This window comes from Dermacentor silvarum, chromosome 5 (genome assembly GCF_013339745.2).
Source record: "Dermacentor silvarum isolate Dsil-2018 chromosome 5, BIME_Dsil_1.4, whole genome shotgun sequence".
Lineage (NCBI taxonomy): Eukaryota > Metazoa > Arthropoda > Arachnida > Ixodida > Ixodidae > Dermacentor > Dermacentor silvarum.
The window spans coordinates 121817374-121834801 of record NC_051158.1 but is presented as its reverse complement, the minus strand read 5'-3'; the positions used below and the strand labels follow the sequence as shown (position 1 = coordinate 121834801).

Here is a 17428-nt window from a genome sequence, read left to right as displayed (position 1 = left end):
CGGCAAAAAAAATGAGCTCACAATACGAAACAGGTTTTGCTTGCACTTCGACATGCATGAACACAAATCTACTCCAGCTTGGTTTTGGCTTCAGTAAACTTTCCTAACGCTAAGTGTGACAAACATGTTTGAAGCTTCGTGCGGTAGTGTTCAAACTTGGTAACGAATTTCGCCCTCACTACGAGACTCACCATTCGCCACTTCAAACACTCAAAAAGTCAACCTATTTTCTTGTATTCCTCAAGACACTGCTTCCTCCGGCTCACTACGCTTCTTTGTCGGCCGTCTTGGTACTTTCCGACGTACCAACTGTTACTAAAATGAATAGAATGCCTGTACTTACAGCAAATGCGACGTCTTAGCCCAATGCCATCGTTTTCGCGAGTGTGTTTCCGTACGCCTTTGACATGAGCTACTCAATTATTATTCGCGAATGTGTTGCTCTTGTCTCAGCTTTTCCAAAGCATTGACCATGCCGATACTATTCAGAGTACATTGACCGCCCACCATGACATTTCCTTATATACTTTCAAAACTAGTACAGTTTGATTAATCCTCTCTGCCCTTGCAAGAACAAACCTATCCATCATCTAAAAGACGGACAAGGACTATTAGGATATTTATAAATAGGATAGTGTGCACCATGACGCGAACTCTCGAAATCTCGCTACGATATGGTCACTGTGACTGTGAAATTGAGAAACAATTGAATACGGCTTTTGCATGTCTCAGTAGCTGCACATTTGAAACGTGCTGCGTTGGTATAGTTACCTGCATCAACATATAGAGGAGCTTGAATCTACTGAAGTTTTCGTGCGCGTCGTCACGCAGAAGTACAGCACCGTATGTATGCCTGTTTCGCCGAGGCTTCTGATTTCTTAGTAATTGTACCAAGACACCTGTGCTCCAAATTGCGATCGAGCTTCAGGACGCGCCATAGAAGAAGTCACCATGGTACGTCTCGTGCATATTACCACCTGCACTGCAGCTTCTTTTTGAGCGAAACTTTATAAGCTCACACGTTTCCGCGGTGGTAGTGGTGGTGGTGTCACGTTGAAAAGTGGGTCGATCCTGGTGATAGTGCAGAAAGGGTCCAAGCTCAATGGCACATACCAGGGACACAAAAGAAAGAGAGAAAAAAAATATAGAAAGAGAGAGCGAAAGAAAGAGAGAAATAAATAGAGAAAGAAAGAGAGAACGAAAGAGAGCAAGAAAGAGAAAGAGAGAGAGCGAAAGAAAGAAAGATAGAGAGAAAGAGAAAGAGAGAGAGAAAATCACCAGCCCTTCCCCTGTCGAGAAAATGGGGGTAAAAGAAGCTTGTCCTGTGTGTACTTAACTACTACTTTCCTTTCCCTTTCCTACTACTTTTCGTTCCCTTTCATGGTATTTTTCGTTCCTTTTCCTTCAACTTTTGTTTCCCTTTCGTACAACTTTTCCTACCATTGCGTTGTATGTTTCCCTCCCTCTATGCATGCATTTAGTAAACGTTTGTTTTATTACCGTGACATGTCGTGAACATTAAGTTACCTTGACGAAGGTCAGCTACACACACGAGAAGCTTCGCTTACCCCCATTTTTTTCCTTGCTCTAGCCTGATCGGTACCACTACTGTGAACGGCTGCGAACTCTGCCACCCCCAGATCAAGCTATATAGGCCCCTGCTGGGCCCCAGAGCACTTCTTACGTTTCGCTTTGGTCCTTCTTGGTCGTGTCTACACATCTGATTCCTGAGAACACTCCGCCGTCGTCGCTACCAATCACGCCACACGCTGCGCAATCACACCAACGTTTCCGACAAGCTCAGGTGCAGAAGTCGCGGATTTTGTCCTCCCCGATGTAATTTTATTGCGCGGTGCCCCGTAGCAATCCTGCGCTGCAGTTCCACAGAACACAAGATCGCGCCATTTCATGATGCTCAAAACAAGATCACTGAGCGATTATACAGGACCCTGAAAGATATGATTTCCAAATAGGTACAAGCCAACCACCTTGATTGCCCTTGCCTCCTTGCACACTGTCAGAGATGATATGTAGATATAATTATTCGAGCCGCAATAGAACTCTATAGTCTTCATCCTACCTCTTGCTCTGCCTCAAACCTGCTTTAACATGCCTTACATTCATTACGCTGCCCCATCGAGAAGTAATCGTCCACAAGACGCAATGGCCGTGCCATAACATGCGCAGCTGCTTGCTTGTAGTTGGTATGCTGCTTCCCCAGAAGCCAAGAAGTGTTTTTATGACCTGTCCAGAAAGTGGGTGGGGTGCTGCCCCTCTCTTTCGAGAATACCTGCTCTTTAGCGCTCACAATACTAAGCGTGCAGCAATGGCCACCCAACAATACTGAGCATCCATCGATAAAAGCCGTGCCCCTCCCCCCGTGGAGGATACCCTCGATCCACCCCTGGTTCTTAAGTGCGCCCACGGTCCTCGTCACAACCATGGTGGCTTTGCTGAAAGGCTCGTTTCTCGTTATGCGGCCTAAAACGGTGTGCTTAGATAAGTTATTGGCATTAGGTACGACATCGTGCCCGCCGGTTTTACTACGTGATCCTCTCCTGCAGAGCCAAGCTCTACCACCCTTCCTCTGAAGCAGTTGCTTAAAGAAGCCGGGAGGGCATTTATGCGTATGCGAGTCGCGCCGGAAACTTTACGAAGATTGTAGCTGCTGAATGAATGACAAGGACGCGCCTTGCTCAGGCTCATAAATATTTCCCCGCATACTACCACGCAGGAATATTCCTGACGTGCCTGAATATGCGTCGTTGCCTCATAATATTAGCATACAAATGAAAACAGAGTTGCTACTGTGTAATCTATTGGGAAGAATCAAGTGCCGGCGGAATCCCACAAAAGCTATAACAATTTTTATCCTATGCAGTGAGTATTTACAGGAAAATGTTCACCGAATGTTTTAAAAAGCACCTGATAAACAACAAGAATGTGCCAAGGACGATATGCCTTCTCTACTTATGTGGACAGTTAAGGGGTCAGATAATTCTTACTGTCAGCCTGGAGAGTGATTGTCGGATTTCGGCCCCACATGGAGGCATACCAAATGGCGTACCTGAAATAAAGCAGAAGAATAGATGATGGTTTAAGCGGGATACTTACGTTTCAGATCAACACATTTCTGGTATCACTCCTAAGTATCAGCAACGTCACCGGATGCGTATTTGGGTTGCGCATTGATTTAACTGAGCTGGATAGCGTCTGCAGCATGTGTTCTCATTTTCGGTCAACAATACAGAAGAAATATCTCAAGCGATAGCTGGTGTTCAAAAGCAACTCAAATTGTGTTTCGCCAGTACAAAAGTCACAAGAAGATATAAAAATGTACCTGACTCGTGACAATAATTTAAAAGTTAAACCTCGGGATTCCTTCCTTTTGTGCAAGAGACAAGTATGAAATGATTGTGCTTAGACAAAAGCACAAAAGCAAGACAGCGTCGGATTGATGCGTTGAGTAGAGCCTAGGAACAGGAAGTATCCCTTCTTTCTCCGTTTCTAAAGCCGTCGAAGAAGCTGTTCTGGTTACCGGACTCTTCGTAGTGGCGGCTGCGCCAGCCCGGGTTGCTGCACGTAGCTGTCCTTCTAAGCGATAAAATTGCCGTCCTTACTCTAAATCGTCGAGATAGTGAGCTCGAGACTGCGGTACCGAGCAGTGATTCTCTGGCAATGTTGGGAGGAGTGATGCTGATTGTGTCGCAGCAGTTTCCGTGTCGCCCACACTGTGTTCACGATGTGACTGGGAAGAATGTACTTCTCTTTGTAGAAGTCGGCTTGCATCCGGCGACTGGCCTTTGATGCGAGATCTGCGCGCGTTGCGCGTAGACTGCTTCGGCCTCGTGTAAGGCTGTAGGGGTAGATGAGTGGTCCAGCAACTGGTCTCTTGGGCATCCTCGTCGACTGCGACCTCCATACCTGTCGTGACTCAGGTGACCGCTCTCTTTTCTAAGGCTGTTCTTTGTCGCAGTCACTCGTCCCTCGGCGGTTTTCCTTGAGCTTGCGTTCTTGCTTAGTGAAATCGCTGTTTCCAACAATGGTGGTTTGCATCGTGGGCTCGCAGCTGTTCTCTAAAACTCTCAACCAGTCGTCCGCCTTAGCGTACCGCTTTGGCGACTTGTTGAAATGTCGTGTGTCGTCTTGGGAGATGGGCAGGCTGGACTTAAATTTCGAGCACGGGCTCGAACGAGGCTGGCAGGGGTCGTCAACGTTCTCGTCATGGCGGTTGGCCTGGCCGGCTTCTGTTGCGCCTTTCTGAGTGTCGATAAAAGTTCTGTGGCGTGGTCGTTTGTGGTATGATCACGATACTGAGGCCAACGCTAATACTGACGGTACCAGCGCTGGTAGACAAGGTTGGCATGGCCCGTGTCCCGCGGAGGTAATTTTCAGTAGGCACCTTAAACTGGAGCCCTGGTTCCCTTCTCTGCTCTCCACTTCCAATTGCAGGAACTCCATTACCTTCCGCACCTCCTCTTGCCGCAACCTCAGAGTAGCCCCGTCGTCGGCCTGTTTAGTTCATGCGTTGACGGTAGAGAATGGCGATATCTTCAGGGAGCGATCGCATACGGACTCGATGAAGTATAACCACGCATTCTGACAATGGAACTCCAAGGCTGTCGAGGCAGCTTGTACGAAAGTGAACCTCTTCGTAGAGTTCCCGCAGCTGCGATACCTCAGATGAGCGATCAATGGGCGCGATGACAAGCAAACAGTCCATCGGATCGTCAACGAGGGCAGTAAGACCGCCCAACCTGTCTCGAAGCATTTTCACTGCTACTGCGTGGTTCGCTTTCACAGGCGCACACCTTCGACTGCACGTTTCGCTGTGCCGCTTAAGTACGACCGTAAATACGCAAACTTCTCTATGTTGGACAGCTCGCGGTTCTTATGGATCGTTGCCTCGAAATGTTCCCAAAAGCCCTGCCACTCGCGATGTTCATCGGAGAAAACTGGTACCAGTAGTTTCGGTAGGGAAACTCGCAACGGTTCTCGGGAACTTCCTTGAGTGGAGACGCCTTGGGTGGCGGAGTCGCTCAGAACGCTTTGTGTGGCGTTGTCTCCGGCTCTTGCAGCAGAATTCAGAAGGAAACGGACTCGGCTCATGGTGCGGCGGATCTTGTCGTGGTACTCCAAAGGTACGGTGGCTTCCGCCTCACACGCGTCACCATCGTCTATGAAGTCGGCAATCTTCTCGTTGAGTGCTGCTAGCACTGACTCCTTGTCCTGCAGGTAATCCAAAATAACTTGCAGGTCGAATGGCAAAGGATGGTCGGCCTGTAGCGCTTCGGTAGCGGACGAGGTGAGCCTTGTAGCAGCGGCTCTAAGTACGCCTCTGCTGCGTCGCAGTCAATCAATCGTCGGTGCAGGACGCCAGTATTCTCCTAGGCTTTACGGCACCAAAAACTATGTTGGAAACAGAGACTGACGTATGCCGTTTATTCAACCAACTGCGCCAGATGGCGCTAGCACAAGCCGTCGCCTTTTTTGGTCGCGGCCCCTTCACTGCCGTCGGGCCGGAAGTCTCCGAAGGGAGGGTGAGCAGGTGGAGCGGCCACGCTTTACTGCGGCTGCGTGGTCCCGCTGGTATGGTAGGCTGCGGGGGAGGAGGGCGGGGCGCGTTCTGCGCCGCAAGCGGCCATCCGCACGGCTGTATCTTGAAAGCCATCAGAGGCGGGAACAGAGTCCACCATCCCCGTGTTTTCGCGGCTAAGATCGCATTGATGCGAGCGCCGGCACGAAGCTCAACTCGCTCGCTGCTGCCGCTGCGCTGGCTGACTCCAGCGTTTCGCCAGCTAGTTTCCGCAGTCATCGAGCAAGATGCGTTCAGTTTTCTTGTGCACGCGTAACACCATGCTTGTTAATTTAGTTAGTGTGCCTATGTTAACAAGTTTATACGAACGATAAAACTACTATCCTTACTTTGTACAGTTGTCCACTAATTTTCTATCGCAATCGATGCTTCGCCTTTCGGGAGAAACTCCGACTTTTTTATACATGTTATATATTCATTAAAGCGCAATATATAAAAAATTCAAACACTTAACTAAGTTAATATCTGCAAATGTTATAAAATTCAGTAAACAATTAAATACACACCAATTAGCGCATACATATTCAGGTAAGAACATTGACACGTACCTTGACACTAACTCAGGCGTACCGGTGGAATTCTGGAAAGACAAGAAATTGAGAAGTACAAAGTGACACTTTTAATGAATATAACGCAAAGAGATATAAACCATTTCGCATTTGGAGCTATATTAGGGGAAACCCTGGTACTAATGATTTCAATATGCTATAGAGAAGTGTTCAAATCTCGTACTGCCAAAAAGAAGCAAAAACGGAACATCCATTGAAAATTCAGTTTTATTATGTGTGAGCCCTGTGAATGTCAAAAGACCACCGTATCCTATCTGGCACTATTCCAGTCAACGACTGACAATGTCAATAAAAATTACAGTTTATTTGAATTTAGCAATAGGAATGACTTCAAACATCCTGGCTTACTTGGTCGCAATAAGACCACTCCTCATAACTTGCGTGCATTTTATGTCTTTACCGCTGCCCTTCATTTACTTTCTGGTCATAATAGAGGTAAGAAAAATGAATAACTACGAAGGACCTTCACATGAGGCATCGAGCGATCCTAAGGCAACCTCCTCTGACTCCGTTATCTACTTTTGAAATCAGGCGAAATGCATACGTCACCCGTTATATCCCGGGAACAGCATTCTCTGGAGTTGTGGTCGGTGCCGAGATTGTTTCCACTTTAGTTAGCCCATGGTGGTCGCTTTTGGCCACCGCAGTTTATGCGTTTGTTACTTGGCCTGTGTACTATAGGAAGCGCTGTTGCCGTTACGACGGCAACGCTAGTTCCAGAGCATCAATGTAATTACAACATCCAAGTGGCCGCACCAGTGGCCACATGTATGTTGAAAGCAGACGAAGAACTCGCTACTGCTGTGAGATGTGACAAGAACACGCCACCTTTTCTGGCATTTATCCGGTTTATTTTTTAAAATATAAATTGTGGTAGATATTGTCGCGATACGCTCGCTCTTTATTTTTCTTTCCACCATGACGTCACGGAACGCATACATTTGTCAATTTGAAGAGTTCAACAATAGAAATTAGAGAGCGCAGAGTGTAAAAATGTATATGCAGATTAATGACGTCTTTCAGTTTTGTGTGATACGTGATATAATACCACGATTTGCTTATGTCTCACGCGGAGTTAAAGATAACATCAACGTATCAGCATACCGCCCATGGTCGATTCAAATAGGCCATGAAGCTCAGGTGTAAAAGCAGTAGAGGACCAAATGTCACAGACATCAACAACGGCCGTTACGGGCTTTGGCTATGGGAACAGCGATTGAAACGCGACTCTGTGACAAGAGAACATATAGCTTATAAAGAAAACCAGATCTTTAAATAAAACAAAAATGCAAGTTGATTTCATTGAACGAAAACAAAAGTTTATTTTTTCTATCAGTGTGACAAGAAAACAAACAACTATATTTTACTACATAATTACCAATCAATACTTTTTCAGCGCCCGCTAAATATCACAGGCCTGCGCGGCACATGTAGCAAAGTCACAGCATAAGTTGGAGGAGCGGCTCGATATGAATCCCTAGTAAATTGATTGAAAATGGTAACCGCAAGATATGCGTGTAATCATTACAGGCCTATATTTATGTCCACCGCAGGACGAAGGCCTCTCCCTGCGATCTCTAATTACCCCTGTCTTGCGCTAGCTGATTCATACTTGCACCTGCAAAATTCCTAACTTCATCACCCCACCTAGTTTTCTGCCGTCCTGACTGCGCTTCCCTTTCTTGATATCCATTCTGGAATTCTAATGGTCCACCAGTTATCCATCCTACGTAATACATGATGATGATGATAATGATATGTGAAATGTAATGATTTAATTTGCACACAGTTAGCCAAAAAACGCTCAAGTGTGCTTTATGATCGGAGAAGTAGGTCGCGAAGGACATGCACAGGGCCAATAGGAGTACTTTGTTTTTAGTGAAAACAAAGTCCAAACAAGAGTCGGTTCGCGAAAAGGTGCATTGTGTATTTGACGCAAATGTCATGCCGAGTTCTTCTTGGACACACTGGATAGACCAGGCGTTTTGGGGGTCCTTTGTGCTAAAGGGGCAAATATCTTGTTCAGGAACGAAGCTATTTGACAGGAAGTCCGCAATCTTCCTATGTGAAGCACTTGGCAACCCAACAAAGGCCACCACAATGCCCAACTAGTTACGCACTGTACACACGTCGGGAATGTGTACTCCCGCTGCTACGACGAGTTTGAACGGCACACATTCATTAACGCGCTCGTATATTGCCACATCAAATTCCCAGTGCGCACTTGTATTTGTTGATATGATGCACTTGTAGCTGATGATGTCATGTGTACGACCCCCGGTATCGGAGAAACATAGAAACGATAAAGCTATGGCAAGGACGGAAGAAGAGAACGAAGTGCGCTTGTCTTTGTAGCAGCTCGTTGACGGCGCGGCCCCTTTTCATCAATTCAAACCGTTATACTGCGTCATGGACCCCCTCGTGTTATTGTGAGCGATCGCGGTCGCCAGTTCGTGGCCGACGTAGTCGAAGAGCTGTTGCGTCTCTGTGTTTGCCAGTTTCGCCATAAGACCCCGTATCACCGGCAGACAAATGGTCTAGTCGAGCGCACTAACAGAACATTGACCAACTTGCTTTCGGTGTACGTCGATTCCAGACGAAAAAATTGGGATGACATCTTGCTTTTATTACATACACCTACAACACCGCAAAGCATGAAACTACCGGCTACAGCCCTTTCTATCTCTCTTTATGTCAGACCACCCCGCAGCTTCCTTGACACCATTCTGCCTTTTACTACTCCACATGCGGCCTCTTCCATTGCCCAGACTCTCTACCGCGCTGAGCGAGCACGCCGCATAGCTCAGCTTAGAGCACTGCACGGGCTCGGGCTTTTTTCACGGGCTCGGGCCGGGCTCGGGCACGGCGTGTGCTCTTTGACCCGGGCCCGGGCTGGGCTCGGGTTTTTTTGACGCGGGCCCGGGCCGGGCTCGGGCTTTCTGCGAGTTATTCTCGGGCTTCTCTGGAAAACATGTATTTTTCGGTCTCGGGCCGGGTTCGAGCCGGTTTCGAGTCGGGCTCGGGCCGGGCTCGGGCTTAAGGTAAAGGGGTGGCGGGCCGGGCCGGGCGGGTAACGTAGATTATTTCCGGGCCCGGGCCGGGCCCGGGTCTCGCCATAAAAGTTTTGATCGGGCTCGGGCGGGCCGCAAAAATCGGCCCATGCAGTGCTCTAGCTCAGCTCCATACGTTGGCATCCCGGGACCGCTCCAAGATCAGCTACGATTCACGGCATAAGAATGTGTCGTACGCATTAAAAAGGCGACATAGTATGGCTTTGGACACCTCATCGCAAGCGCTGCCTGTGCCTGAAGTTTCTGGCTTGTTTCACCAGGCCTTTCGTCATCACCAATCACTTAATTGATGTGACCTATTCGATTGCTCGTCTGGTTTCTAATGGCTACCGGCTTAAGAAGACGCAGCTTGTTCACGTCGCTCGCCTGAAACGCTGTCATCCCCGTGACTCCGAGTGGACGCAACAGTTACTCGACCAGCGGGCTTCGCCTGTGAAGGGAGGAGCTGTTACGATGGGGTGCATTTATTTAAAAGATGAATTGATGAAAAGTGGTCGCGCCGACACCGAGCCGCTACAAAGACAAGCGCACTTCGTTCTCCTCTTCTTCCATCCTTGCCATAGCTTTATCGTGACAATATGTTGTCATGCATGACGTCAATCCTTATTAGATCTTGCCGTTGAGTGCGGGCGTTGGCCGACGCTGAGGCAGATGTTGAGAACTGAAGGTTTATTTAGATTATTTACAGTAATAACACAAAGTAATGAACAGTCATAAAGTCATCGACGGCCGACAGCAAATCGGACGCTGCAACCAGTGGCAATAAGAACGAATGTTTCTTCTCCCTGTCTCTCGCTTTTAACCCTTTCGGTCTCTCCGGGCAACTCCTCCTGTAAAGGCTTTATAAGAGGCGTTGCTCCGAGTTACGTCCTTTTCGGCCAATCATGGAACCAGCTCAGGTGTCATCATTTACCTCCAATGCTAGGGGCCCGTGCTAGTGCCGTCACATTCGGCCAATGGGGACGCTCCAAGGGGTCCATTGTCCGATGATTGACTTGCCTCCGGCGTTGCCTCCTCGCCTCAACTCTAGGGGACGGGTTGCTCTCGAACGAAACTTCCAGATCCTCAAAGCAGCTTTGCTCGGGACCAAGGTCAACTACCTGGAACCGTGCCAGCCTCCCGTTTCGGGAAGAGTCAAGCAGGGGGGGGGGGGGAGACAATAGCTCGACGTGCGGCGCATGAGGTGGCGGTCGCCAACCTGTCTGACGGGTCCGGTAACGCTGTAGACGCGCCCAGGCGCACTATAATTGGAATGCGACGGCGATGAAATATGGTCGGGGAACTTAAGTGATGCCAGGAAAAGGGTCCGTATTCAACAGCCTGTGTGGAGCCAGAGAACGTACGTTGATGGAACATATGGTTAATCGGTGGGGCTGATCGAGCAGTGCAAAGTAGCGCTCTATGATTGTGTCAAGGCGATGGTGTTTAATTCTGAGAAATTCGACATGCAGTGCTTCATGTGGGTTTTCGCCGGCGTGGTAAAAGTGGCAGTCGTCTTCAGCGTTGGTGATGAAAAGACCACCGAGAGAAATGGCTCAACTCAGTGCCACGTACAAAATTTTCGGGTGGTGACGATTGTTGCAATCGTAAACAACGTCAGTATAAGTGCCTTACTGAGACTTATGAACCGTTATTACGCTAGTCTGTACCACGGGAAGCTGTGTGTGGTGACATGTAATGTTAACCTTATGGGTTCAACGTTGTGGCCATCGTGTGTTGTTTAATTCATACCCACTCAGAGGGAACGCGCGTTTGTTCTCTGCCCCGCATTCGCTCCTTGTGAAAGCGCGCGTCCCTCGCGCCCTTTCACTCGCACATACAGCGTCCGGCGCGTGGCGATGATTTCATTGCCGTTGACGTCATATGGAACCTCACGGCGACGACGATGGCAGAAATCCTTTTTGGGTGACCATATAATTGCTATTGCAAGAAAACGTTGAGAAGAGAGAAGGCGGTAAAGGACTTCTGGCGCTGCTCGACGAGTTCCCCGTTCTGATATTGTCGAAAACATCCGAGCGGCCCCCAGAGGCACCGGCACAAGTCACCAACGCCGCACGCGTTCGATGCGAACGCGGGCAAAACGCCGACGGCGTCTACAACAGTTCTGCGCGTTGCTGGTGCTGGTGCATGTCCAAGTTTATACAGCTGATAAAACTACTATCCTTACACCGTATAGCTCTCTACTAATTTGCTATCGGAATTGATGCTTCGCCTTTCGGGTGAAACTGCGACATTGTTTTGTTATATCCCTTTGCTTTATGTTAGGTGACGAGGAGGAGGGAGAGGACAAGAAGCAGATTTATAAAAGGGGAGGAAATGGAAGAGATGATTATTCCCTCAAACAGAAAAAAATCAATTGCACGTCAATTTCTGCAACAACTTCAAGCACGCAGAGAATCAGAGGCTATGGTCGATCTGTTATTACTTTCACTGCAGCATGTCACTCATCCCGTAGCCCCGTGAGAGTAAAAATGAGCTAGGATGGTGTAAACTGGTCTGAATCCACCAAGTTCGAAGGTACCGCATTGGTCTGTTTTTGTGTACTTCACCAAATACAACATGCAGTAGTAGTAGTAGTAGTAGTAGTAGTAGTAGTAGTAGTAGTAGTAGTAGTAATAGTAGTAAACTTTATTTGGTGTTTTGTAACCAAGTCCCAGAGGGTGGATCCCTCAGTCCAGGGCCTCATTTGCTACTGCTATCCGGCTGGCCCGGTCGATCAGGTATCGCTGGTCGTCGAAGGCTGTGCTCGAAAGAGCGGCTTCTCACTTGGATGGGGACGCTTTGGGTGTTCTAGGTAGGCCGGGTGGTCTGCAGCATTCAAACAAGATTGATCTGCATCTTCTGTCGAGCCGCCATTTCTCCATGGCGTTGCACCAGTAACACACCCGCAAGTACTCAGTATTGCTCAGGAGCAATACCTCACTGTCTCTTTCCAAATGACGATAAATATTTTACTGCGAAGCTGTTAAGGGCTCAGTCTCTGATGGTCGTGTCTGCGTATAGACAAAAAAGTTGTCGCAGTTTCACCCGAAAGGCGAAGCATCAATTGCGATAGCAAATTTATACAGAGCTATACGGAATAAGGATAGTAGTTTTATCAGCTGTTCAAACTTGGACATGCAGCAGTACCGGCAACACAAAGAACTGTTGTCGACGCCGTCGGCGTTTTGCCCGCGTTCGCACAAAACGCGCGCGGCGTTGGTGACGGTTGCAGGAGCCTCTGGGGGCGGCTCGGAGTTTTTTGACGAGATTAGAACGGGGCACTCGTCTAGCAGCGTCGGAAGTCTTTGCCACCTTCTTTGAAGTCATTGCCCCCCCCACGGCCTTTCGCGTGTCTGAAGAAGTCGCGTTTGCTCTACATATATGGTGATTCTAAGAGACGCTTAATTCTGCAGCCTTTAAGGGAGCACGGCTATGCGCGTTTGTCCTCCGCCGTGCGTTCACTCCCCGTGAAAGCACGCGTCCCTCGCGCCCTTTCACTCGCACATACAGCGTTCGGGTTTTGGCGCTGAGCCGTGCTCCCTCAAGGGCTGCAGAAGATAGCGCCAACCTTTCCCTTTCCCTCAAGAACCACTTATCGATCGCGGCAACGATTTCATCTCCATTGACGTCATACGGAACCTCACGGCGACGGCGACGCCGACGGCAGAAATCTGCTTTGGAATGTCCATATAATTGCTATCGCAATAAAACTCATTCGCCGTAAGCTGTATGTGCGAGTGAATGCGAGCGAGAGACGCGCGCTTTCACGGGGAGCGAGCGCACGCTGGAGAGCAAACGCGACGTCTACCGTCACACAAAAGGCCGTGGGGGACGGGCGCAGAGGCGACGTTTAGCTTCAGCACCAAATGCATATCTTGCGACCGGGCGCAAGGCGAACTGGCGACTCAACCACTCATGCGACAGGAGGAAAGCGGGAAGGCAGCGCGGGAGAGAGGAGATTTAACACAAAAGGCATGCGCTGCCGGTGTTTTGTTTTGATGAGATTTGTTTATTGGCTGCCATTATCAACATTATGAGGAGCTGTATAAACTTGGACATGTAAAAGCAACACGCAAAACTGTTTTCGATTGCGGTGGCGTTTGCCCGCGTTCGCACCGAATGCGCACGGCGTTGGTGACGTGTTTATGAAGAACGTGCCAACCTTTGCCGTACACCCCATGGCCATGTACCGTAGCGACCATAAAATCATGGTCCCCGTGGTCATTGAAATGAAAACTACCGGATCATATTTATTTCTCTTTCTTTAATAGTTCAAATAACCAATTACACGATCACATCTTAATAGTCGTAATTGGAAATACATAATTCCCACCAAAGCACAGCTTCGCTGTTCTTCCATCTACACCCCAGTGGAAGGGCTGACAGTGTTTTTTAAACCGGATTTCTTATGTCATATGTATGCTAAAGCAATAGCAGTGTTTTCATTTATTAAGGAGAAAGCCTTAGACGGCTGATAGCATGAGAAATCCGATCACCGGCGTTATGCAGTCCGGCGTTATGTCCCCAAAATTCATAGGGAGTCGAACTCTAGAGCTTTGGTGGGAGTGCAACTCACTACCCGTGGTACTAATAAAGCGAATTCAATGAAGATCACGACCTTTGGTGGGATTCGAACCGGCGACCTTTGGTGGGGGTCGATCCCATGACCGTTGGTGTAAATTAGGGCGAATTAGGCTATCAATTTCTTTCAAGAAAGCACGAAACCGAGGTGGAGAAGCGTCAGCTCAAGCTGTGGTGTTAATTAAGGCAAAGTAATTAAGACACAGTTGACATGTATAGAGTTAATAAGGGCCCGTTAAGCCCCGACCTTTGGTGGGAGTCGAACTCAATTAGAGATATGGGTGAACCGGCGATATCTCTATGTTGGATTCCAACTGCTATCACAAACGTCGAGAGTCGAGCCCAGGACCTTTGGTGGTAGTCCAACCTTTGACCTCTGGTGGGATTCGAACCCTTTGGTGTTAAGCCGAAGTTGGGTAAAGCACTCGAACCCATGACCAATAACAGAGATATGGGCGAACTGGCCATATCACCAAGTTGGATTTCAATTGACTCACTACCTTCGGTGTTAATAAAAACAAAGTTGTTTAAGGCACGACTAATTAAGATGGCGTTGATACAGACACTCGATCCCACAACCTTTGGTGTTAATTAGGGCGAAGTTAATTGGGGCGCAGTTAATTAAGGTATACTTATTTAAAGCACTACAACCCACGACCTTCCATGGGAGAAAACAAGTAATAGGAAGTAAAAACGCATTGGAATGAAAAGGTCAAGTAATGTATTGAATGTCTCGTGAGCAGGCAGGCTTTCGCCTTCATCCTCTTTAGGGTATGCTAAAGTGACTGTCAACTGTTTATCCACATTAGTAAAGTTTTGTGCGTCAAAGAGGTGAAGGCACTTGTGCAGGATGTAGAAATTTCTGTATAATGGCAACCATTTCCTCTCGCTCTGATAAATGTATAGGAATTTCATATTAGCAATACGTGCAACAATAATCCCAAAGCGTATGAGGAATACTTATATTCATTAGTTTCTTCTCTATCCACCATTCTGTGCGTCGGTAAACTTTTAATTACCCAAACTCATTTTAATAAGCTGACCTGACAGACGACTTGAGTACTTACCGGCTCGGTGACATAGTATGTGATATTGTGGGAATATCCATCCTTAACATTGCCGGTTTTTATAGAAGACCAGCAAATATAACGACCTTGGTACCAGGCATTTTCTGAGGAAACTAGGAATAGTGTATCATTGCCGCCCAGAAGCTGCAAAAAAAGAATGCAATTGTCAAGATTTGTGCAAAAGAAAGAAGAGAGAGTTATTTCTGAAAGAATCAGCACTCAGGCTAATTTTATATTGTTACCAAGCGCTGCTCGAGACGAAGCTGAGGACAGTACGGACGAAGACGACGCTCTCTGATGTCGCGCGGATTGGTTTTTCCATCTTGTATGTTTTGTATGCCAGTGGACGCATTGTATGAATGAATGAATGAACTTTTATTTCCCTTTTTAAGAAAGGGGAGGGGCCGGGGGAGATAGGGAGGCCTGTGTGCTCCATTCTTAGCACCTTCTGCTGCCAGAAGTCCGCCTACCAGTCGTGGTAGGCCTCCGCTACCTCCTCAGCCCACCTCAGGACTCGGTCCTGCAGGGTGGGATCGGAGCTGCGCAGGGCAGTCTCCCACAGCTCCTCACTACTAATTAATGTTTTGAGGTGGCGGGGGAGGGTGTTTGATGGGGCATTTCCACATGATATGGCAGAGATCTGCTGTCTGGACAGTGCAGAAGCGACACTTGGGTGTCGGGTATCTGTCGGGAAAGAATAAGTGGAAAATGCGTGGGGTAAGAAGTCCGAGTTTGTAGTTGGCGCCAGCATATTTCTCTCTGGCACGTGCTCGACACAGAGAGAGGTAGATACGTTAGGCATTGGTGTTTTTAATGTGTGCAAATTTCATGGAATGTGATGAGTGCGTCTTTATTGGTCTGTTGTTGGGAGTCATTGGGTTCTAGGGTAAGGCCCACATTTCCGTCCACTCGGTCCGTGAATCCTCGAGCAACGGCATGAGATATTTCTTTGCCTGGTAGTCCTTGATGTGCTGGAGTCCAGATGAGAGCGATATAGTTTTGCGGCGAGTGTGCGACTAGTAGAGAGTGCGCGAGGTTTGTAATGTAGCGGCTACTTAAGTTCCGGATAGCAGTCTTCGAGTCACTGATGATGACATCGCAATGAGGTAGCCCCGATGCGAGTGCAATGGCGGCCTCTTTTGCGTCACCCGCTGAGGTGGTCTTGACTGATGCTGAACGAACAGTGTTGCCCTGCTTGTCTACGACCACGATAGCACAACGATGTTTAGTGTTATAGGTTGCGGCGTCCACATAGTTGACTCCTTCCGCCTGTTCATAGTGGCGTTGTAGCGCCTTGGCTCGAACTTTCCGGCGTTAGACGTGAAATTCGGGGTGCATGTTTCTGGGTAGGGGTTGGATGTGGTATTGGCCATGTATTATCGGAGGAAGTTCATGTCGCTTGTTCTCGTTCGCTCGTTAAGTGATGGAGCGTAGTGAAGTTGTCTCAGGATCCCACGCGCAGCTTCAGTGGTGGAGAGTCTGCGATATTGCAATGATAGATGTGCTTCGGTTAATTGTCAAGGGTATTAATTGTGGCTGTGGCCGTCACCCTTTGTGTGGATGCTCTAATCGGAACACCAAGAGCGACAATGTGCATCTTGCGGATCAAGCAGTTTACAGTATCCACTTCCTTCCTAGAGAGTGAGAGATATTGTTATGAGACTGCGCGCAATGGGACAAAGATGACGTTGACCATTTGGCTGAAGACGACGACGATTGAAGAGATTGTCTTTCGGCCATCTTGGCAGTGCAACAGCTCGCTGTAGATATTTTGTAAATATATTTTCAGTTATACCGTTTCCCGTGACATTTTGGTGTAGGTGCTGGGTACTACTCAAGACGGAACTCCGTAGCGGACGTGTCCTGGGAAGTTCCACCATGTCAACAGGCTGGGATATTGCGTCAACCGCAACACAGGCACCACAGCCAGTAATCTTGATCCAACCCCGCCACCCAGGATCTTTTTGCTGCACCGACAACGTCGACGTTGATGACTGGATAAGGAATTATGAGCACGGTGCAACCAACAATCGGTGGGACCCGACAGTGACACTCGCTAATGTGGGTTTCTACCTAAGTGGGACAGCACGTGTCTGGTTTGACACTCATGAAACAGAGCTGACCAGCTGGGATCTATGTAAGCAGAAGCTTCGTGACCTATTTGGCAAACCAATTGGCCGCCAGAGCGCCGCTTTGAAGATCTCTCCTGTCGCGCCCAATCTCCAACGGAGTCGTACGTGTCGTACATCCTTGACGTTATCGCCCTTTGCCGCCGAGTTCATGCCACCATGACCGAGGCGGACGAAGTAAGTCACGTCCTAAAAGGCATTGCTGATGATGCTTTCAACTTGCTGGTCTTTAAAAACTGCTCGACCATTGAAGACATTATCAAGGAATGCCGGCATTTTGAAGCACTCAAGAGTCGCCGCATCGCCCAGCAATTCATGCGGCTTCCAAACACGGCCGCTACATCGTCCTGCGCAGACGTTCAGCCGCGCAGTCAGCAACCGACCACCGATAGCCTCGTCCGCATCGTTCGTCGTGAAATTGAGGCGGCGTCGC

At 48.4% G+C, this 17428-nt stretch overlaps 1 protein-coding gene across 1 annotated transcript in view; it reads right to left on the bottom strand.

Moving 5' to 3' along the window:
* The window catches only part of LOC119454385 (uncharacterized), a 127498-nt gene that overhangs the window by 14526 nt on the left and 95544 nt on the right, over positions 1-17428 (bottom strand). Inside the window, exons 4-6 of the mRNA XM_049668435.1 lie at positions 14867-15010; positions 6145-6176; positions 3006-3067 (exon numbers count right to left, since the gene is read on the bottom strand). Of these exons, the coding sequence (XP_049524392.1) occupies positions 3006-3067; positions 6145-6176; positions 14867-15010 (238 nt within the window). The remainder of the gene's footprint in view (positions 1-3005; positions 3068-6144; positions 6177-14866; positions 15011-17428) is intronic.